General features: G+C 53.6%; 8 protein-coding genes across 8 annotated transcripts; 4 read left to right on the forward strand and 4 right to left on the reverse strand.

Moving 5' to 3' along the window:
- Positions 1-3,045: 3,045 nt before the first annotated feature.
- J4E90_009830 (uncharacterized protein) lies at positions 3,046-9,810 on the reverse strand (the record flags this gene model as incomplete). The annotated part of the gene is made up of 1 exon (XM_051439348.1): positions 3,046-9,810. The coding sequence occupies one exon, from the start codon at positions 9,808-9,810 to the stop codon at positions 3,046-3,048; it is 6,765 nt and encodes a 2,254-aa protein (XP_051286952.1).
- Positions 9,811-10,019: 209 nt separating this feature from the next.
- J4E90_009831 (uncharacterized protein) lies at positions 10,020-10,433 on the forward strand (the record flags this gene model as incomplete). Its single annotated transcript, XM_051439349.1, has 2 exons — positions 10,020-10,141; positions 10,193-10,433. The coding sequence occupies 2 exons, from the start codon at positions 10,020-10,022 to the stop codon at positions 10,431-10,433; spliced, it is 363 nt and encodes a 120-aa protein (XP_051286953.1).
- Positions 10,434-10,451: 18 nt separating this feature from the next.
- Positions 10,452-11,635, reverse strand: J4E90_009832 (uncharacterized protein; the record flags this gene model as incomplete). Its single annotated transcript, XM_051439350.1, has 3 exons — positions 10,452-11,414; positions 11,468-11,578; positions 11,627-11,635. The coding sequence occupies 3 exons, from the start codon at positions 11,633-11,635 to the stop codon at positions 10,452-10,454; spliced, it is 1,083 nt and encodes a 360-aa protein (XP_051286954.1).
- A 1,534-nt stretch (positions 11,636-13,169) lies between these two features.
- Positions 13,170-14,702, forward strand: J4E90_009833 (uncharacterized protein; the record flags this gene model as incomplete). Its single annotated transcript, XM_051439351.1, has 2 exons — positions 13,170-13,174; positions 13,244-14,702. 2 exons carry the CDS (start codon positions 13,170-13,172, stop codon positions 14,700-14,702), a joined length of 1,464 nt encoding a protein of 487 aa, XP_051286955.1.
- A 170-nt stretch (positions 14,703-14,872) lies between these two features.
- Positions 14,873-17,278, reverse strand: J4E90_009834 (uncharacterized protein; the record flags this gene model as incomplete). Its single annotated transcript, XM_051439352.1, has 1 exon — positions 14,873-17,278. The coding sequence occupies one exon, from the start codon at positions 17,276-17,278 to the stop codon at positions 14,873-14,875; it is 2,406 nt and encodes an 801-aa protein (XP_051286956.1).
- Positions 17,279-17,722: 444 nt separating this feature from the next.
- J4E90_009835 (uncharacterized protein) lies at positions 17,723-18,468 on the forward strand (the record flags this gene model as incomplete). Its single annotated transcript, XM_051439353.1, has 2 exons — positions 17,723-17,977; positions 18,034-18,468. 2 exons carry the CDS (start codon positions 17,723-17,725, stop codon positions 18,466-18,468), a joined length of 690 nt encoding a protein of 229 aa, XP_051286957.1.
- Positions 18,469-18,980: 512 nt separating this feature from the next.
- On the reverse strand, positions 18,981-20,094 carry J4E90_009836 (uncharacterized protein; the record flags this gene model as incomplete). Its single annotated transcript, XM_051439354.1, has 3 exons — positions 18,981-19,365; positions 19,424-19,989; positions 20,047-20,094. 3 exons carry the CDS (start codon positions 20,092-20,094, stop codon positions 18,981-18,983), a joined length of 999 nt encoding a protein of 332 aa, XP_051286958.1.
- A 1,375-nt stretch (positions 20,095-21,469) lies between these two features.
- On the forward strand, positions 21,470-22,280 carry J4E90_009837 (uncharacterized protein; the record flags this gene model as incomplete). The annotated part of the gene is made up of 2 exons (XM_051439355.1): positions 21,470-21,577; positions 21,627-22,280. The coding sequence occupies 2 exons, from the start codon at positions 21,470-21,472 to the stop codon at positions 22,278-22,280; spliced, it is 762 nt and encodes a 253-aa protein (XP_051286959.1).
- Positions 22,281-22,420: the final 140 nt, after the last annotated feature.

Raw genomic sequence — 22,420 nt, forward strand, 5'->3', positions numbered from 1 at the left:
CTGTTGTCTCTGTGGATCCGCTGACACATCTAGATTCGTATCAACTGCAGACGCCAGCGTAGCGTTGGGCATTAATAAGTTTAATCCTCACGTACGTGGAGTCCGTCCCGTTGTGACGGTACCAAGGCGATTCTACCAGAGGGATATACCATCGAGTTCAAGCTATTTCGATCAGACACATACTGGGCGTGATGCTTCACGCCTGTCGATTCAGAAAGACGAAAAGCCTGTCACTGATGTAGAGTCAAATGCACCTACAGAGAGCGCCAAGGCATCGTACTCTCCCCAGGATGCTAGAAGCGGCCTGTTGAAGAAGCCATCCCCGCAGTCGGACGTTCCTAGCTATCCAGAGACAGGAGACGTCAAGCTCGAGATGCCCAAACATCAGCAGAAATCTCCTACAAAGAAGAACAAGGGCAAAGGTAGGCACGAATCAACAGTCAAGAACACCGATGCAGCCGATGAGAAGACGAAAGCTGCTGGGAAGCTGAACTCTGATGGCCCAGCTGTCACGAAAGAGGAAGAGAACGGCACAGAGTCTACCAAAACCATCACTGAACCTACGAAGCCAGCGACTGTCGATGGGCCTACTTCTTCGGCTGAAGAACATAAATCCTCTCCCTCCGAATCTACACCAGCGCTAGACCAGCCGGAAGATGTAGCCGACGCCTCTACCGTACTGCCACCCAAGGATTCGGAGACGCTAGAGGCAGGACAAGACGCCAAGACAACACAGAAAGAGCGTGACATTGACGTCCCTCTCAACTTCGCCGGCGCCCTTGCTAAGAATCTAGAGACTAGATCTGACGCTACTTCCATCGCTAAGGATAGTGAGAACACAGGTGGTGGGCCTTCGAGTACAACTCCGATAGAATCGCCTGCGCATTTAGCAGACAACGACGTCTCGGACGATGAGGCCAAGAACGACACTAGCTTCCATTCTGCGCCAGAAATCCAGCCTGAGTCTGTGCAAGCGCAGCCGCAACCAAAGCTCCAGGACAAGGCGATGACCACGAACCATGGTACTGCGACCCCAACCCAATTCTCATATAAAACGTCTGACAGTACATAGAAACCACAAAGTCGCCGTCTATACCTACCGAGACCTGCCTGAATAAATCTCCAACACTGATCACCCCGCGCAATACTACTCAGTCTGATTCACCTGTAGTTGCGCCGCCAAAAGAAGATACCGCGCCTCAGCTTCCAGCGTCGGAGAGTACACAAGATCCTACAACAACCGCCACTGCTCAAGGAAACGAAGAAATGTCAACAGCTGCAGAGACCTCACCCGTCACTGCAACCAAGAAAGCTGGTGCTCAGCAGATGCAGTCGCTCCACCCGTTCGCGAAGAGCAACAAGTCTCAGGCCAAACGAGAAAAGGAGGCCAGAAAGAAGCAGCAGAGGGTGAGTCTTGCATGTACGAAAGAACGTGAAACATATACTGACTTTGGCTTTTCACCTCTACAGAAAGAAGACGCTGATCGGGTCGCTAAGGCAAAGGTTGATAAGGCCATATCCTCGCAAAAGCCCAACGACGGTCCCTCCGCTCAGCGTGAGACTGGGTCTCTAGGAGACTCTGTGAACTCACCTGGAGCTACAGATACAGCTGCTAAACCAGAAGCGGCCAACTCAAAGACTGGCGGTGATAGCACCATAGGAAACAAGAAGTCCAAAGGCAAGGCAAAGATGCAGCCAGCTGGTACCAGCTCTGCCGATGGCGAAGACAAGGCTGTTGCCGAATCGGAGAATGGTAAACCCAATGGTAATATCAACAATTCCAAGGATGTCTCTTCAATAACTCACCAGGCGGAAAAGATGGAGGCTTACCTCGCCGCGCCAGCCAACCAGGGATCTTCGGGAGACTCTGGGGTAACCCCAGCTGCTGAACCGACCCCCTCAACTGCACCATGTGTCCCTTCAATTACCCCAAAAGCACAAGGCTCCTCCCAGAAGATGGCCGCCCAGGAAGTAAATGATCCCCATAACCTCACTTCCAATCAACAAACTCACGTTCCAGGTCACTCTCGCCGCTCTTCAGCTTCCACGCTAGTCGGAGAAGAGCGAGTGCTACCGTCTGCTTTTACCCATCCTGCCCCTACCCACCCGGACTCCTCGCGAACCGTCTCTCCTGATGAAGCACCCCAGCTCGACGCCACCCCGACTGTAGCACCCAAGAAGAAAAAGAAGAAACCAAAAAAGAAGAAGACCGCAGCCGTCCTCCCTTCAGTTGACCCCGATCCCCCCAGCAACGGGGACTATCATAACTATAATCCTTTTTCGTCCCAAATGAGCCACATAGATGCTATTCGTCGGGCTAACAAGTACGATACTACCTCTTTCTATGCGGTTACAAACGCGCGAATGGAGAGGGATGCTGAAGAGAGCAGAAGGGCTGCTCGAGCCCTTGCGGATCTGAATGAACATGCTAGCTGAGGAACGAAAAGACGCTGGTCTGTCGTCCAAAACGTGTACGTTTCACTCAACTTCAAGCGCGATGTAGCTAATTGTGTTCACAGCTTGAAATGACCGCTCAGGTCGAGGCTTGATGGGTAGATGTGCCTGACGATGGACTTAAGAGGCTGGAGCTTGGGAGAGGGATGATGATGGCTTTGATTTCTTGTTCTTATTATGCGCTCATGGTGTATAGTTGATGAGGCTGATAGCAACATCCCATACTGCGAAGGCTGGTATGGTTTGCCTATCACCTGCTGGAGACGGAATGAGAACATATAAACTTCTACTTGTCTGCATGATTTCGCGTGATTTATGCTTTGACTTGTTGCACACCCCTCATTTATGGGAAAACACTCAACATTCTAGGGCCAACGTTGACGTTAGCTACCTACTTCGCATCTCTCGACGTTAACGTAGGCTGCAGACGTGTTCAAATTGTTCCTTGTTTGAGGTGCTCGCATGGCGTTGAGTTGATCAATCCGCGCATACCTGGGAAGCGTGATTTTTTCAGTGTGATTCTTATTATACTCATGTAATCTGAGAAATGCCAGTGTACGCCGTTTTCATGCCGCTAAATCCAAGACGTTACTAAACTACCATGTCGTACCCGTCGTTCTGTCCCTCCTCACCATGAAACCCAGCGTCGCCATATCCATAGACATCATGAAGCGCATCCTGGAATGCTTCTATCTCGCCTTCCAGTCTCCCTCGTTCTTCTTCCACACCCCCGATATCGAAGAGCACCTCTCTGCGCGCATGGCCCTGACCAAACCATATAGACCCAGCGCTCTCACTCCAGTTCGTTTTCAAGCTGTCTTCCAGGCCGCGACGGCAAAAGGCCAGGAGGTCTGCGTATTGTTTCTCCGGAGGTAGCGCATGTGCATCACCGGCGTAAGAGGGGATGGTATCGGTCGTTGCGCCGCGAAGAAGCTTGGTGAGGAAGGTGCTGAGCTCGTCGATATAGGTGACGAGTGGCGGTGGATTGAGATGTGCGGAGGGCATGGTGCGACTGCATATGTATTCGAGCGGAGACATAATGGACTTAAGAGCTTGCAGCATATGCGTGAGCGCGGCGAGGACGTAAGGCAGCTGAAGCAGATGATGGTTGTCTTTCAGTTGTTCTGTACCCCGGATGAAGGCGTGCGATACCGATACAATGCAGCCGACGGTTGAAGCGAGACTTTCCAGCTGAGTGATGCGCAGATCGAAGATCATCGTATCCAGGATCGCGGATAGAGCTTGCAGCATGGGTCTAGCGATAGCGAAGGCCGTGCTTGATGAGAAGGCTTCTTCCAAGTATGCGGGAAGAATACCTTGTAGCAATACCGATCGCAGTGCTACCCTATCGCCAGTTGGCGCTTCATCGGTGCAAAGAGCAGTTGTGAGCTGGTTGACCAGATAAGCCTGTTGATTGTCGGCAGCGGCCTGTTGCGCGACTGTCTGGATGAAGAAGGACAGCTGTTTCGCAGTCCCTGCATCAGAAAGCTTGGGTGTGTATCCACAGAGGCGAGCGACCACATAGGTGGGATCGCCAGCTGGCAATGGGAAGGCGACCGAGTCTGTGAAGAAGGGCAGCACAGGGCAGATATCGTTCGTGTATTGCTTGAGGAACTGTACGATCTTTTGCACGAATTCGACATATGCGCCGGTCACCGTTGTGCCTTGGCGGAGCTGTTGGTAGTTGTATTTCATGGATGTCATGAAGTCCTTCAGCATCGACGCGTACAGCCGTTTCATTTCGCCCAGACGTGATGGTTCGGCTCGAGTGATGGCGTGGATATCGTCGCGCATGTTGGAGAGAATGCTGGAAATGAGGGCAAGGCGTCGCGTGCGCAGAGTATCGGCAGTGATGTCCCATTTCCCAGTCTCTAGATCGCGAAAGAAAGGTAGGTTCTGCATGAGCGGGTGGTGCTCGTCCGTTTGCGCGATGGCGTGCAGCAGTCTGTGCTGGAACCTCAGCATCGACTCTCGCTCGACCAAGCTTACCATTAGAGCCTGGAAAAATTCATGTCGATGCTCTTCGTACGCGGTTGAGTCACAGTCGACAAGAGCAGCCATGAAGTATGGGCCGAATTTGCGCGTCTGTTCGGTCTGGCGTAACTGCTTCCACGATACCTGGCTAAACGAATCGAGATAGTACGACCATGATCTTTCACCCGATAGAACCTGGCCTTCTGCAATTCGAACCCATGTATCGATGCAATCCATGAGCAGGTTATCATCTGGCGAGTTTTCCGCGCCAAATGCGTTCGACAGCAAATGCCAAAGTGGAGTCTGGATGAAATCCAATCCCGATTGTTGGACGGTCTTTGCGGGGATATCGACATCCATATCTTCCAGATCATCCATATCGGGAAAGTCACCGTAGTCCTGGCTTTCCTCGCTTGTCTGTTGGCTTACGTTTTTCTTCAAGTTGGCTTTCTGAATCTTCGCATAATCCTGAAGGACCTTCATGACGTCGCGAATAACGTTGACGAGTCGATGATCCTCCAGATGAGGGAGCTCCAAGAGATGCATGATGTCGGAATCCACCAAAAATGCCCTTAAAGATGATTGATCTTTTGCATGTTGAATGGCCCTGCTCATCCCTGCAATGCAGTCTCTTAGCGTCGCAATGACCTGTCCCTGGTTCTTTTCCATCGTTTGACGAACCATGACGGCAGAGACATCAGTAGTGCCGTCCAGAACACCAGACTTGAGATAGTCGTCAGCTTCGGTCTTTGCCAACTTGTACTGAATGAGCGTTTGGTGCATGATGTCTTTGTGCCAGGATGCAAATGGCCGTGCAGAGGTATATGGCTCTTCGGTTGATAGCTGATACGTAGCAAGGTTGGCCCAGGCTCGAACACTGACTCTACATGCTTCGCGATGAGAGCTCTCGTGATTGACTAGGTCACGAATGTGATCAAGCTTTGGCCGACAAGCGGGTGGCGCAGCCCAGTATAGCGTTGAGAGTAGGTCATGGTGATTGCGTAGCGCTGCAAGATTTTCTTCGTCCAGGGGCTGATCCTTGGGGTAAGCACGCCCATGATTAGGTAGAGAGCGGAAGACAAAGCTACGAATCTTCTTCTCGGGATAGGCATTACTCATACCCTGGAGACCTAGAGCGAGACACTTCAGTGCGATGTGAAAGGAGTTCTCATTCGGCTCGACGTTGAGTGATGGGGCAGTGGCAAGGTCGTTGAGAAAGGGCACCGACCCAGCGCCTGCTTCACGTCGTAGACTTTTGAGTCCATTCTTGCCAAAGAAATCCAAAACAGCGTTGAGCATCAACTCCGGACGTCTCCAGTGCCAATGAGCAATTAACCGGTGGCATCGTGCAAGATTGGCGCGGACGTATCCATTCAGCGACGTGCTGTGCTTTTTGTACGTACCCGGGTATAACTCGAATAGTCTGCGCAAGAGATCTCGGATGCAAGCCCAATTGTCCCTCTGGAAAGTCTCCCTCCGGCTTCTAAGCGGTATGCCGGTCGAATCGATCTCGTTGTAGGGGAGGAAGGTGAACATCGTGGCCCAGGTAGCCTCAAAGGCAGGCAAGGTAGTAGCGCTGCCCAACTTGGAACTAAGCTCTTGACTGGCCAGATCGCAGAAGCTCCATGCTGGCATGTCCATCTCTTCCAGAACATGCATGCATATGACCGTGCTCTCAACAATGACGTCGGTATCTTGTATACCCTTCTCGCGTACGGAGTGCCGCTGGTTTTGTTCGAGAAAACTACCAAGACTGGGAATGCCGTGCCGCATCAAGTGAGCGACGATAGTCTTGGACAAGCTTTTGGCAAGACCGATAACTCCGACTTGGTTGCCTGGAGCAATGGTAGGATGTTGAGCGATGTGGTGGACTTGAAGGCTGATGACAAGAAGGTATGCCATAGCACGGACCACACCATGAGTATGACTAGGATCTTGGCCGTTCAGGGTACCTTGAGCAACCAACAAGCTGTCAAAGATTGTTTGGCATAGCCGCAACAACTTGGTCACACAGTCATCTCGATCGATGGGATCCAAAAAGCTGAGATGGTGGGTGATATAGCTGATAAGTGATCGTGCCAATCGAGCTGAGTTCAGCGGACTTTCGTGGACTGATGATGACGTATCAGGGTCGGGTCCATGGACTTCAACGGATTCTGATACCGCTTTCACAATCTCTTGTAGCCTAGAAAATGTTTCATCATTCCATGGGCCACATCTGACTGACAGAGCGCCATGGCTGATGGTGCAATGGCCGGCCGATTCATCGAGGTCACGGCTATCAGGCTTGGTGACAAGTAGAGCTTGGCGAAACTCGTCAGCCCCGATGAATGTGGAAGAATGGAAGTACGTGTCGGTGGCTAGAGAGTATACATCGAACGTGATCGGGTAACGGGTGCCATAAGGACCCAACCCTTGGAGTACGGGCAAGCCGTCTTCCGTGTCGACCTCTTGTGGTTGAGGAGCGTCGGTGTTCTTGAGGATCTCGTCAACTGCTGGCTCGCTTGGCTGGCGGTATTCTCGCGCATCGACATCAATTCGTTGCGCTTGCACCTTTCGCTTCAAGCGTCTACGAACCGGAGGTTGTTGTTTGCTTGGACCTTCAGTTTGGCCTTCGCCGACGTCTCTCGCAGAGGGAAGTGGCGGCAGTTCGGTATTGTCATCTGCGAGATATCTAGCCAGCTGTGGGTTTACGAAAGGCTGTTCGCTAGGCAGCTGAAGACCAAACTGCTGATCGACACGCAAGAGGCCCTTCTCGAATGCGATTTTCCTGTGGCCACGGCCAAAGTCGTTCTCATCGCCTTCAAGTTGCGCAGTCTTGAACGGAAGAGGCGCCTGACGCCCAGCTCGTCCTGGATTCTTGCTTGATTGGACATGTTTCTTTCCTCGTTGCGTAGATTTCCTGACCTGGGTCGTAGAACGCTGGAAGATATGGAGGCCTGCGGGGATGCTTTTACGTGGGCGTGTACGGGATACGTCCGTCCCGGCTTCAGATTGTACTTCAGTGCCCTTCGCAGATGCAGCGTCGGTTACTGAAACCTGCTCGGCATGCTGCTGGTTATCGATCCGATCGGCCAAAGGATGTCGGGATCTCCTTTTTTGCGATGCAACATTTGCTCTTGGTTTCAGTGTTCCCCGTTGCCACTGTCGTAAAGTGGTGTTGGCCTCTTCTGTGTCTTCAGCGTTATGCAGTCGTATCTGCTTGTCATGTAGACTTTGACGGGCTAAATCGGGTCTCTGAAGCGCTTGCCGTCTGGCAATCCTAAGAAACTGCGGCATCTTACCACCTGGTCGAGAAGGCGAAAGATCGATGTCTATGACACTCATAGCAGGCGGTGGGGTTTTGCGTGAATTCTTGGAGTGGCCATGCTTCCTGTTTGAGGATTGACCGCCAGACGATCGTTTTCCAGTGGTAACGTTCTTTGCTAGACTGTCTGATAGTCTGACTTTCTTGGATTTCGCGAACGCGTCTGTAAGTTTGGTCTGCTTTCTCCGCTTTGATCCAGTCCCACCAAGCGTAGGGAGAGGTAGACGGTCGTGTTCCATGTCGGACAGGTTGTCGTCGGCATAACGATCGTCAAACATTGCAGCTAACGCAGAGGCGTCGGCCACGGAGTCTTGCACCTTTTGTAAAGGCCGGGAGTCAGAAGCCCTGGGCTCATCATCCGAATCATCAGATATGACAACAGGAGCCTGCGAAGGTGTGTTGGAAGCTGAACTTTGTCGAGGTCGGCCAGCAGGTCTCATGATTCTCTGAGCGACTCCACGAACAGGCGCTGTTGGCTCGGGGGAAGCAGCTGCATTGCTACGCGCGCGTTCTCGCTCGCGTTGTTGAGCCTTCCGTCGCTCTTGTGCCTGGCGATCGAATCGCAACCAAGAAGCAGGCAAAACTCCCTTGATCTTTCGGCCCACATGACGCATGTCATCGTCGCTCTTCTCTGCCTCACTAGCAGAGCCTGCAGCCGAAGATGAGCTGTCCGTTATCACTACCCTTGTTGGCCGACGCAGTTCTCCACCGGATCTTTGTATGCTGCGCGGGGCTGGCTCGGAGTCTGAGCCCTGGAGCATCTGAGGGTCTTCTTGCATGACAGACGAGGTAGAAGGCGTTGGCAAGTTTGGAGCAGGGGTTGATACACGCAGCATAGCTGGACGGCGAGCTGACGTGGTTCCATGTAATGGCGGACTGCTCGAGTATGGAGGCGAGTTCGGAGGTATGGACCAAATATCGCGTCGCATATCACTGTCTTCAAAAATGCTTGTCGGTGCCGCCGCTGCTTGTGTGGATGAGAAATTAGGCTTCCTACGCTTGGCTGCATGAGGGTGACGGAGCTGTGTAGACGGAGGACGTCTGGCGGGACCAGAAGTAGGCCGATGAACGAGATCCTTTCTTGGACGTGGCAGCACAGGTGTAGAGACAGGTATCTCGACCTCGGGAGGGCTGCTTGTAGGGCTTTGATCGGGATTGAACTCCTGTTCTTGCGACTCATCGTTTGGCTGTCTGTGATGACCCTGAGGGGATCGTGAACGTTCTCTTCGCACCGGCTTGAGGCCTCTGCTCTGGACTTCTCTCCGATACATCTCACCCTCCAACGCATATGGGTGCATTTGGATGGGCTTCCGTTGTCGAAATTCGCGTCTTGCCCTATCATCGGCGATTTGTCTTTGTAAAGCGGTTGCGGATGGTATGACAACTTGAACTGCCGTACGACGATGGGGCTCAGCGAAAGCAGGAGGGGGCGATTCCAGGTCCGAGGGCGGATCTGAGAGATCATCGTCGGAATCATCGGACAACGGCGCGATGCCGAACTCTCTGAGTATGCTTGAAGCATGTGTAGAGGTTTTAGGCTTCTCCGTGACTGCTGCTTGTATCGGAGTAGTCGAGTTATCGGAGAGGGGCACGAGATGGCCGTCATCGAGTTGAGGTATGGACACGGCAGAGCTTGGCTGGAGGATCGGAGATGCCAGGCGCTGTGACGACGGAGGTTGTACAGCCTGTCGGTTTCTAGGCGTAGGTGAGACTAGCAGCGGATCAGGGCTCTCGGTGGGCTCTCTTCTTATACTGCGCGTCGATTTGGGCGTGAAGGGAGATGGCGTAGGGCGTCTCGGCGAGCTGTGTTTGGTAGGCGTGGCGATGCCCGTCTCTTGCTTCTCTATCCCGTTGATGCCGTCGACAGCATGTTCCTTCCCTTCTTCGTCTTCACCAATCCTCTGCACCTCTTGCGTGGGTGCTTCATGCTGTCGGACCGGCACGAGGTCATCTTCGACGCGTTCGACGCGTCCACTCAGGCCAACACTCTGCCTGGAGCCCTGACTCTCAAGCTGAGACTCGTCTTCTTCCTCATCCGAGTCCTGGACAAAACCTTTCTGTCGCCATTTGGACATTTGGACGCGCCTGCATGTCGTTCCGCGGTTGGATGCAGGCGGGGTGAGGTTTTGGGTGATGGCTGAAGGCATGGCGCGTCGTCCCGTGCTCCGCTTAGCGCGTGCTGGCGACGGCGGCGGGCTCAACTTTTTGCCCGCGGGAGTGCTTTCGTCATACACGCCAAACTCAGCCGCCGTCACTTTCCAAGGTTAAGCAACGAACACACAAAATGGCGGGACGTATTCTTCCAGTCGCGTTGGCAACTATCGTCGGTGTGTCAATTGGTGTGGCTACGTTTGATGGAGAGTTCAAGAAACAGCGAATCGCACGGATGGAGGAGGAGTACAAACGGTATGCAGACTCCACAGGTACTTTCGTCGCTTTCACTAACATTCGTGTTAGGGAACTCGCCGCAGCAAATGCCTCCAGCACCCCGAATCCCATCCCCGTTGCATCGAGTGCTGTAGCACCCCCACCTTCCGCACAACTACAGGCTCAGAAAGAGGAAGCTGTCGCCTCCGCGCCTGCCGACAACTCGTGGTCAAACGTGCTTGGGCTCTGGGCATGGAAGAAGGACAACAAGACGGAAGCCGCGCCTGCGACTGCAACGAGTAGTGTGGAGAAGCCCAAAAGCAAGCCTTGAATGCTACCATAATGGATTTCATAGGTTCAGCCTGCGCTCGAGATCGTCCCATCGTCCCCGCCGCAGCGGGTCCAGACGCTTTAGCTCGTCTAGCCACGACCTCATATCCTTCGTTGTAAACGACCCGGTCCCAGCATCTACCTCCAGATGAGCCTCTGCAAGCCCGAGCAGCGCTTCGTATATCCACTTGCAATCCGCCTCGTCCTCCAATATCTCCCTGATGTACTCCATCTCGTGCGCGTAGTACTTTTGCCGCTCACCGTTGGTCAGGTCCTGGACGACAAGCGCATCCTGCGGACATGACGGAGACAATATGGAGAGGAGGTATTGGTGATAGAACCATATGGACTGGTCGAATGGGTCGGTGTTTATGGCTTCGCATATCAGGGCTAATTCCGAGTCGAGAAATACACGGCGCGCTTCAGCGTCTGCGTTGCGCTCGCGAAGGACCTTGGGGATAAGCTGGCTACGGTTGTGCCAAGCGGAGAAGTTGGAGAGATTGGTCTTGATCATCTTGGTCGTGTACTCGAATTCTGATTCTGACAGGCTCTTCTGTGCTGTCCCTGATGCGGAAACGTCATCGGATGCGGTCAGACGCTCAATCTGCGACACCACGAATCGTCTGTAGCCCCAGGCATGGAAGTTGCGACTGTCTGCGTGCAGCATCTTGTTTATGAGTTGTAACTCTCCTGACCAGAGCTTACGTGCTGCGTCCGCGCCCATCAGCGCTTCGCCTTCGCGCAACAGCCAGTTTCTGTGGTTCCATATCCAATAGCATTTGGGAAATTTTCGTAATAGTGCAAATGTGAGCTGCAGGTCGCCCTGTAGGAATTCGTCTGGTGATTGTTCGGGGGTGTCTGCGGTCACCAGAGTCATCAAGACACGTCTTCGGTGATTCCATATTGTGTAGTATTCGGGATTCTCGTTCAAGAGTTTCGTGACTAGGCCCAGGACTTCGATCGTATATTGCTTCTCGGCAACCTGAGAAGCGACTGTCAACTAGATCCAAAGGATGCTTCTCCTGGCTGCAATACCTTTGTGTTCACCAGATCCGCCAAATCTTTGTAGTCTGTGATCTGTTGCAGCTCCTTCTGCCGTGCTTCTTCTGAGCGGACGACCGGGCCAGACCCGCGCGATATACCGTGCTACACTTGTCAGCAAGGATCTTCCGAGCGATTGTAAAGTCAACTTACGCTTGCCATATGTTTCTGCGCTGTCTCGGAGGCTTCAGCGTTGCTTCCTCGAGTTGCAGCCTCGGCGGAATGTTGCCCCACTACACGCGTGGAGCCCCTGCCCCTCCGTCATCCCTCGCGGAAGGTTGCCGTTACCACTAGCCGCATCTGCCAACCCTATATATGCTCCAAACATCCTAAGAAACCTCAGCAGCCACTGCTATTACTAACCTAGCAGCAACAACACCGGGACATCAGGCAGCACCCGGTCTCCGGCCTCCTAGCTCCTCTCCTTCAGACAGCTTTACATGCGCTGAAGCTCACAGCTCAGTCCTCCAGTCCACTCATCTTGACACAAGCTGTTCCAACATGAGCGACACTGGCGACGAAGCATCTCCATCTCGGTCCGGCTATCTCACACCGCCGCTGTCTCCTACGAAGACTGTCAGTACCGAAGGCTGGGCATCACCTCGGACGCCGCAGTCTCCGCGCAAAAGTCGCAGCTGCCTCTTCTTCAGGGATATCGACAGCGGCTTTACCAGTCATTGCTCAACTCCATTGTCTTCTCCTAGGAAGTCCAAGTCCAAATTTCTCTCTCGTCTTGAAGCGCTGTCAACTCCAGACCTGAGTCCGACTAATCTTGTAATTGTGCCGATACCTTGCGACCTCAACCCGCTTCGAGATGGATCCTCTTCCAGCAAGCGAAGACGCAGCAATCGCAGTTCCTCGGACAGCGTAGTTGAAAGTGCAAGCCGCGTAGCATCTCCCTCATTGATTACAACAGATACAGTCACTACATTCGAAAGGCCTAATCTACCGCACTTACACTCCATTGCCATCTCCGCTGATGACAGTTCTCCGCCCACCAAGCTTCGCCGTCTTCCCTTGCGCTATGCCAGCTCTCCTCTCAGATCCAGTCAATGGCAAGCACGAGGTGGCCTACTAGCATCACCTCGTCAAACCCAAACAAGTACGCCAGATCGTTTTATCGCTTGCCGCCGACCACCCACTATTACACGAGAAAGCTTCGAGCTCAACAGCCCTGCGGAGCGTCGGAACAAGGAACAGAACACCAACCGCGGTACACGCACAGGTGCAGATGCTTTCAGCCGCCGACTGCGCAGGAGTGGCCGTATGAACGAGGAACTACGCGGCCTCCGGGAGGCACACTCTGTAGTTTCAGGCCGGGCAAATGCAAACAGGAGAAACGTCAACTTCAGACAAACCCCTCTACCTTTGGGTACTCGCCAGATCAGCGCTGGCGCTGTCTGGAATGTTGGTGGGCCTTCTGCTGTGAGTGACACAGTAGTAGCAGTCTCCACTGGCAGAGGTGGAATGCTTGGGAGTGGAACGAACGCGCCATTGTACAAATCTGCTTTTCTGAACCGAGCAGACCCCGATGCCGAACTTGAAGCTTACGAAAGACGTCTCGCACTAGCGCTCGACATCGACGCGACTGATCGCATCCTCCAACACTCATATTCTCCAGTGTCCTCGAGCTCACCACATAGTGGTCCTGCATCGCAGGCAAAACATGTCTGGCGAGACGGAGCTTGGATCAGAGATGGAGTCGTTTCGAGTTTGTTTCCATTTGCTATGGACTCCAAATGTGATGTCGCTGCTAATTTGAGATCAAAGGCCCTCGCCAAACACCACCGAAGCGAAGACCAGTGCCAATCTTACCCTTTCGATATGTTCTTCTGCTTACCAATGCTTCTCAATACTGACTCCGCTCACAGTTCTCGATGCCCCTAACCTCCGCGACGACTACTACTGTACTCTACTCGCATATTCCTACACCTCCAAGTGTCTGGCTGTAGGCCTAGGAAACTTTGTTCATCTCTGGTCTGAGAGAAACGGTGTCAACACACCAGACTCGCTGAACGCCGTGCCGCCAAACGGTCCCGCAGATGTTCAGCACGTCACATCCTTAGACTTTTCCTCTACAGCAGGGGGTCAAGCTATCCTTGCCGTGGGACGAGCCGATGGCCGCATCTTGCTATGGAGCCCACTGGATGCTGAGCCACGCTTCGATGCAACACAACCCAAGCCTGTATCTTGTGTATCCTGGAGACCGACTGTTGTGCAGCGCCCTTCTCTCCGAGATAGAGCAATGACTGTATCGACTGAAGAGTTGCTCATCGGGGACGAAGTCGGTCACATCTACTTTTACAGTGTGGAGTGGCCGTCAGAGACGCACAGTGAACTCTTCGGTTGGACTGGCGCCATGACCCTGCTGGCTCGACTTTCAATCCACAGCCAACAGATCTGTGGCCTAGCATGGTCATCCGATGGTGAGCTTTTCGCGAGTGGAGGAAACGACAACAACTGCAACCTGTTCGAAACGAAGAAAGTGCTTCGATCGAATCCAGCAAGCGAAAATACAGCAGCCATCTTGGACGTCCGCGAAGGCCCTCGTGGCGAATCCATCTACACCGTAACCAACCGTAGCAACAACGCCGTTCTACACCTCGCGCAATCAGCCGCAAAACACACATGGACACTCAATGCCGCCGTCAAGGCCATGGCCTTTTGCCCCTGGCAACGCGGGCTCCTAGCCGTCGGCAGCGGCTCAAACGACCGCTGCATCCACTTCTACCACACACGCTCCGGCACCTGTCTTGCCACTATCGACTGCGCAGCTCAAATCACTAGCCTCATCTGGTCCCAGACGCGCCGCGAGATCGCAGCAACATTCGGCTTCGCACAACCCGAACACCCCTACCGTGTCGCTGTCTTCGCCTGGCCCAGTTGCGAACAAGTCGTTGCCGTTCCGTGGTACGACGAGAATCGCGCGTTGTGTGCAGTTGCTTACCCAGGCGGTCCCACGAGCGGTCCGCAGACAGACGACGATCGTGGAGGAAGGGCGAGGGGTGAAGACTGGGTGTGGTCGCGGAGAGGTGTTGAGGAAGGTTGCATTGTTGTGGCCGCGAGTGATATGGCGATTCGATTTCATGAGATATGGAGTGATCGACGGGTTAGTATGGGCGCAGGCGGCTTGCTGGGCGGTGGCTCCATGGGCTTGTTAGGCGGGAGTGATATCCTTGAGGGGCCTTATGCTGGCGGTATTGAAAGGCAGGGCACGATTATCAGGTAGGTAAGGTAAGGTGAGTCTTCAGGAAATGAATGGGGATATAGGTTGAGATGAGCAGACTTATTCTTAGTCTGGGAATCAAAAGTTTTGGTTCTGAATTACAATCGAGGTCTGCTCCAGTCTGTTGCCATTGACCAGTCTTCGCTGCAACTTGTACTCTTCTTTTCATTCCGTCATCTCGAATTCCACGACCTCGGCTTATAGTACAAACCTTGCATCCGCATTGCCTTCCTTTTCGCCGTCTTAACGGGGTACGTGCTAATCTTCGGCAGTCCTACATCTCTAGGAGCCCTCTTCCATGGCTCTCTCTCCGCCAAAGCATCAAATTCCGGGTCCTTACTAAACATCGAAGTGTCCCCTTTTTCGCGGTTGCTCAGGATTTCTTCCAAGGCTTCTCTCCTCGTCCTTCTCTCGTCCTCCTCTTCTTGGCTCCTCTCCCATTCCTCCATGTCATCTCTCTCCGCCTCTCTCTTCTCCATCCTCTCCTTCTTTTCTTGGGCGTTCCTCTTCCATATCTCCATGTCTTCTCTGAACGGCCTTTTCTGCTCCTCGTCTTGCTTTTTCCTCATCCATTCCTCCATGTCTTCTTTCACCGACCTCTCCGTCTTCTGCTGCTCACCGCCATCACCTCTCTCTTCCTCTTCTTGGCTTCTCATCCATTCCTCCATGTCATATCTCACCGATCTCTCCGTCTTCTGTTGTTCATCGCCATCATCTTGGAGCGCCATGTTCCTTTCCACTCTCTTCCCCATATGTTCATCCATATCATCGGTATCCGTCCTCTCCGTTATCCCCCAACTCTCCACCCTCTTTCTTGCCTGCTCCGTAACGCGGGCGGAGATTGCCCTTTCCACATGCTCCCATCTCAACTTCCCGCCCGCTGTAACCTTCTGTGCACGAGTTCTACTTTTCTGAACCATAGATTTCTTCGCCTTCTCGCTAGCCTTCTCGGCTGACCGTCTTTGAATCAGGGAGTTGATTTGAATGTCACGGTGTGCTCTGAGGACAGCTTCGAGAAGGTTGGAGTTCTGTTCCGTGGTATCCATGATCTTTTCATCGTGCAGCAGCCCGGTGAGTTCGGAGTGTAGGCCTTGGATGGCGAGTGTGAGGGCATCTTCTTCTTTGGGTATTTCCCGTAGGTCACGACGCTTCCTATGCGGGTCGGGGAGGGGTCTGTAAACTAGGATCGGGACCTCGGGCTCCTCTTTCTGCTCGTTTTCTTCAATCTGCTCTAGAGTCGGTTGTTGGCTTATGATTTGGTCGGCATCAGCCGATTCTTGTTGCTTTGCACGTGCGACGTCTTCTTCGAAAAGGTGGGATGAATCTTTACCGCGGTTCTCCAGAACGAAAGCTAGCCCAAGAGAGTGTCGGCCGTTACTACCATAGGTGGTATTGGTTTCAGTAGTGTCTTCCCTCAGTTCCGTCTCCCCAAATTTGTCGGCCCAGAATACATTTCCTTCGAGCAGCCTCTTCGCGGTTCTGTATACCGTACCACTGGCGGGGATGAGTTTATTCCTTGCATCCATCGTGGCGTTGACCTGCAGTCGACCACTTGCGTGACCTATGGTGATGGCGCCCTCCATTAAAGGCTCCGGAGCAAGCATCTGTTCGACGACTGTTCCGGGGATGCGCGCCGCGACGGCTGTCGTCAGTGCAGCAGTCAAAGGAATAGCTCGATGAGGCTGTGTATCTGAGAGAAAACGTACGACAATGTCCATCTGTGATGCCTTGAGAGTCTTCCCTGACAGGACGGGGTGCGCAGATGATTGTGATACGATGCCGATCTTGGGAACGGTACGAGGGACCTCATCCTCTGTAGATGCAATACCCATGACAACGGCAGCGGCTTTGCGAATGCTTTCGAGCAAAGCAAGCTTTTCCTGAAGATTGTTGAAGTTGTCGGGTAGGATGGTGCCATCCACTCCGACATCGTCTGCTCGGACGAAGATCGCTGGGTTCGCGCCATCTATGCACGATACTCTGTAGCCCCCAATGTTGTCCACTCTCCTGCCAGTAGGTAGCACTCTGCCAGTTTTGCTACCGTATGGACGCTTGAAATCCAATCTGATCTTTGAGCCTTTTCCGGTAACGCCGTCAATGCTGTAGTCACCCGCGACGGCAGCTTGTCCTCCAATGACTTCGAAGGTAGAGTCGAGCAGCTTCCCAGTGTTGGTATTCCGTATCTTCACTGTGACCTCTCCGTCTCCCTGGGCGTATGTTCTTGATGGGAGAAGACCGGCGTTATAAGCATAAGGGCCAATTGCACTGCTCATATTTCCACAGTTGCCTGCGACGTCGACTTCATCGTCTTCAATGCCCAAGCCGACGAATGTGTAATCAATGTCTAGCTTTGGCTCCTCCCCAGTCGCTTTCGCCTCTTCCAGAGCCTCTGCATTCTGTACAGCCTGCGCACTTTTACGAGCTGCATCAATACCACCAAAGCCTGTTCGAAATCGAGTGGCTTTCTCGGGCAAAGCCACTCTCCTCCCGTAGGGTTCTACGAGACATATCTTACTGAGACTCGATATGCCCGCACCCATCCCATCAAGTTGCCGCCCATAGGGGTCACCACTCCCCATGATCTGGCGGAATATGGTCGGCCATCTCGCGCGCTCTTTAGGCAAAGCTTGCGGCTGTAGGATTACGCCTCGTGATGTACCCCCGCGGTAATAGGCCGCCTCAATGGGTTTCTGGACTGTCGCAGATGGCGGGACGACGTCATGTCGCGAGACAAACGAGCGTATACGCAAGGAGAAGACTGGCGAAGGACGCATCACGCATCATGGCATTGACTTGTCGAGATGCATGTCAGAGGCGAATGCGATCGCCGGATGGCAAATTGTTCGGAAAGGGTCCGCCTCGGAACGGAAAGAATTGGACCCTGATGGAAGCACAGGCATTCGTCACTCACAGCTCCGAATTTTTCTCGAACGTCTTCATCATCATCGCATCCATCTGAACTACACTATCGCCTTCGCATAAACCTTGCATCCTCTGCTTCATTCCACATTTCATACCACACAATGTTGCAAAGAACCATCCTCCGCGCCTCAAGACAGCAGGCTGCCCGCTCAATACGGCCTTTTGCGCCACTACGTCAACAATCACCCATCACACGAGCAGTAGCGACGCCCGCTATCCGGTGGTACTCAGAAGCTGCACCAGCAAAGGAGGGCGAGGCTACCGAGAAGAAGGACGATGCGCCCGCAGAGAACAATGAGGCAACACAATTGAAGGAGCAGCTAGAGAAGAAGGACAAGGAAATCGTCGACTTGAAGGTACGCTCCGATGCTGCCCGAATGCAAGACGATACCAGACTGACATGGCTCCACAGGACAAGTACCTCCGCTCAGTCGCCGACTTCCGCAACCTCCAAGAGCGCACCCAGCGCGAAATCAAGGCCGCTAAAGACTTCGCCATCCAGCGCTTCGCCCGCGACCTCGTAGAGTCCGTCGACAACCTCGACCGCGCCCTTGGCACCGTGCCAGAAGAGAAGCTCAAGGGGGACAACACCGACCTCATTGCCCTGCACGACGGCATCAAGATGACCGACACCATCCTCATCAACACGCTGAAGAAGCACGGCTTGGAGCGATTCGACCCCAGCGAGGCCGCCGAGAAGTTCGACCCCAACATCCACGAGGCTGTCTTCCAGGCGCCGCAGCCTGACAAGGAGGACGGAACTTGCTTCCATACACAGCAGAAGGGCTTCAAGCTCAACGGCCGGACACTGCGACCGGCCAAGGTTGGCGTTGTAAAGAACGCATAAATCCGACATCATTAGAAGCAATATGAGCTTCATCCTACGCGAACCAGGACCTCTGTCGCTGCCGCCACGATCTTCTTCGCATGTGTATGACTACTTCGGGTCGGCTCCATTGTATGGTTGGCTGCTTTGATCTGGCACGGTACATTGGGGGCATGGCGTTTTCGTGTCAATTCACGAGGTACATTTGTGTACATATATTCCCCTCTCAGACGCATCTTGGAAAAGTTGAAGCAAGCATGATGACGAAATGGCTTTGCGTATATTGTAATATTAGATATGACGAACCATGAGCAAAAGAAGGCAGCTCAAAGAGCTAGCAGAGATATCAATGCCATTCGCATCAACTCATTTTCGATAGCGATTCGCAAAGTGTACTTAGTTTTGTGATAGATGCCAATGTGTGAAGAAGGACTGCGTTTCTTTTGAGCAGCCTTGCAGTCTGTTGACGCCCACACCTTTTAGAACGCCAGGCCCATGCAATGTTGTACACCCAAACACGCCACTCTCTTCGTCTACCAATTGGACTGCCCGTAAGGCGTAGCTCCATATGGTGTGGTTCCTCCTTGTGCCGCACCGCCCCACGAGCTCGCTCCTCCGTATCCGCCTCCCCCAACAGGAGTATATCCGCCCGCATCACCATATCCAGCACCGTTCAGTGTTGGACTCTGCGCACCGCCAAAGTCCTCTGGGCCTCCAACGCCACCAGACAATTCTTTGATGATCTCGGCGAGTTTGCGTTGTAGGATGGCGATGCCTTGTGTAACGATTTCGTCGGGTTCGAGACCACCGACTGTTTCGACATCGTAGAAGAAGCGTGTTGGGGCAGCGTCGTAGTTGAAGGGCTCGTCGGGGTTGGGAGGTCCGCCGTCGAGGTTTATGCGGGCTTCGTCCTTGGGCCTGGATATCTGTTAGAGACGTGCTGTTACACAATGTTTGGATGGTTTAGATAACATACCACTCCTTGTCCGCGTCCTCCTCGTGCCAGTAGTCCAAGTGATGCAGCTTATTCGCCGGATCGTACTCGAAGCCGATGGCTGCACTAGGCGCCCATTTCGCGTGTTCCTTTGCAATACCCTTCTTCGCAATGCACTTCATGTTGATCGCCTGGCCTCTCCTCAACTTGACAATGCAACTACCCGTCTCTTCTGAATCAGTGATGACCGGCTTCCCCAACTCTTCGTTTGGCGCCCGAGATTCAATCACCAGATCCCGCGCGTACACCTTCATAATCTCGCTTCCTGTGCATTTCGCGTTGAGGGTGAGAACGACGGCGCAATTGTCGCAGTAGCCTTCGCAGTCGCAGTCGCGCGAGTACAGCAGCTCTTCTACGCCTTTGGAGCACAGAGGGATGAGGCCGAGACGGTGGCAGACGAACTCGTCAGCGAGGACGGATGTGTTGTCGAACACTTCTACGACGTCGATGGCTAGGGTGGGAATCTCGGCGAGCATCACACGGCGGAGCGAGTTTGCGGTTTCGAGATTGAAGTTCTGGACGATGAAGTTGGCGCGCTGGCTGTCGGCCTACGCATAGCTGGGTTAGCTCGACGTGTCCTGGGGCAGACGGAGCGGGCGGTGTACCTGGAGGAAGCGCACGTTGATTGCGCCGCCATCTGGGTCGTAGTCCATCGCGTCGTCGTTTCAGGGAGGAGAGGGCTGTGTGCTTGCGAGGCTCGTGATGGAGCCGAGGTACTAGGGCGACTGGATCCGGAGGCGGAAAGAGACGTGTTGACGTGTGGGGGGTGTGCTGGCTAGGGTCGTCGTCCTGATGGAGATTCTTTGAGGTGAGTCTGGCGAAGCAGCCTAGCGTCTAGGTGTGGCGCATGCATCTACGCCACACCTAGATTCAGCCACACCATTGACAGTGGCATCGTCATACGGGTCAGCAGCTGGCGAGATTACGCCGAGTGTAGAATTGCATGCAGGGTCACGTAGACCAAGATTAATGGTTGGATGACGTCTGACTTCTATGCTTAAGAGTTACTAGGGAAACCGTAGATTTCGTAAAGGCGGAGTCGTCATAGCATCACCTGCAGCTACCGTCTCGTGCGTTGATTGTACACACCAAACAGGAGACATGTACAACGGTTGTGCGCATCAAGACTTGTGGATGCGCCCGGCGTACGCGGAGCTCGAGACAGTCACGAGACAAGCATGGCCTTTGATCAGCCTTGCAGTTGAACACATGAGACATTTTCCATGGGCCAAGCCTGACTTGAGCATCACAACAAAATCCAAACATGAAGGGTACTATTGGCCGACAAAGAACCTCAAGCGCAAAGCGCCTATGGCTGTGTTGCGAAATGAGCCGACCGAGTTGAACAGTTGTCCTTGCCGTATCGCATGCCTATGGCAGACGGACAATAAACGAGTCTGCCGCCGAGTGATGACCTATTACATGCCCAGTCGGACGAGATAAGGCCTTGATGGTATTGCATGCATGCTGTGTAGTCCTAACATGGATAAGCCGGACACTAACAGTGGACTCGGTGCTTGAATAGTCAGTAAAGGATGTTCTGTGGAACCAGCGAGACACTGGTAGATGTTTCTTTCGTGGACATGAGGCTGAGTGGCAGGCGACTATGCATCAGCGAGGCTGAGGCCCTCTCCTTTCTCTGCGTCTCGTGCTATCGTCAGTTGAATCCATCATTGACGCGTCCGCCGAGGTCCGGAGACCTCCAGCAGCACAGTGCGTTGGGGAGCAATAGGGCGGGGCAGTGCAATGGTGCCCAGGAAATGGCGCGAAAGAAGCAGAGACATGGGACATGGACGCGGGAAATGGCATGGCCGGAGTCTGGCCTTGGCGGATTGAGGCGGAGCAACGGTCGCTGCTTGCATGCGGGCGCTGCAACGACCAACCGCTGAAGGCGAACTTTGATATAAGACACGCGCTGTCGGTCTCTTGCCCTCCAACTCATCACAGCAACTCAACCAACAGACCACAGTATATCTTTGCGCAACATAAATGATCGCAAACATGCAGGCTACTCTACCTCCATCACCAATGCGCTCCCGCGCGTCATCGGGGAGCAAGTCGCCACTTTCTCTCGACCTTTCAGACCTCCCACCGCTCGTCGAGCCATCACCTCCTTCAAACACTCTCATCATAACCGTGAGTATTCTTCGCCTTAAAACTAAGAGCACAAACTAACAACGTTCAGAATCTTCTCGCACCCGAGATCTTCTCACTATCCACCCTCACCGAGATCCGCGAAACCGTCGACAAATATGCGAAAGTACACACATGGGCGCCGCTCAAGTCTTTCCGGCGCATCGTAGTATCCTTCTTCGACGTCAACTCTGCGATCCAGGTCCGACAAGCCCTTGATGGCGAACAACTCATGGGCTACCGCATCCGCGTATACTTCGGCGTAAACACACCCATGAACCCCTCAGACCAGCACCTCGCCCTCCCAAAGTCCGACCGACTATTCTTCATTTCGCCGCCGCCCTCTCCACCCATGGGCTGGGAAATGAAGGAAGAGGATGCGCCAAACAAGATTGTACACCCAGAAGACCTTGCGGCAGCGCTGGCCCGGTTACATGCAAACCACGAGGCGACATCGCCTACGACTGATCACGGCGGCCCATCCATCACAAGAAGGCGAACTGGCAGCACCACTGTTGTCTACCATCCCGAAGACCACGGTGATTCGCCGAACCTTCCAGCCATATCCGTCGAAGACACAACAGAGACACCTGAGCCGTTGACACCCATCGATGCGATGGAGGGCGTCGAGGGCCCGATCGCATCGCAGAAGGCGCAGGGCATAGCAGTGAGCACATCAAGGCCTCCGGTCGAGCTCATGCACTAGACGGTTGTGCAGATTTCACCTCATTTCTTTCCTTCTGTTTTCAAAAAGCATCATCTGCTCAAATGACATTGCGAGTGCATGGTTCCGGCGTTAGTGGTTTTCCTCTTGGGATGACTCGATTTCGACTTAGGAATGATAGC

The sequence above is a fragment of the Alternaria incomplexa genome, assembly GCF_024043165.1.
Source record: "Alternaria incomplexa strain BMP 0042 chromosome Unknown scaffold_17, whole genome shotgun sequence".
Classification (NCBI taxonomy): domain Eukaryota; kingdom Fungi; phylum Ascomycota; class Dothideomycetes; order Pleosporales; family Pleosporaceae; genus Alternaria; species Alternaria incomplexa.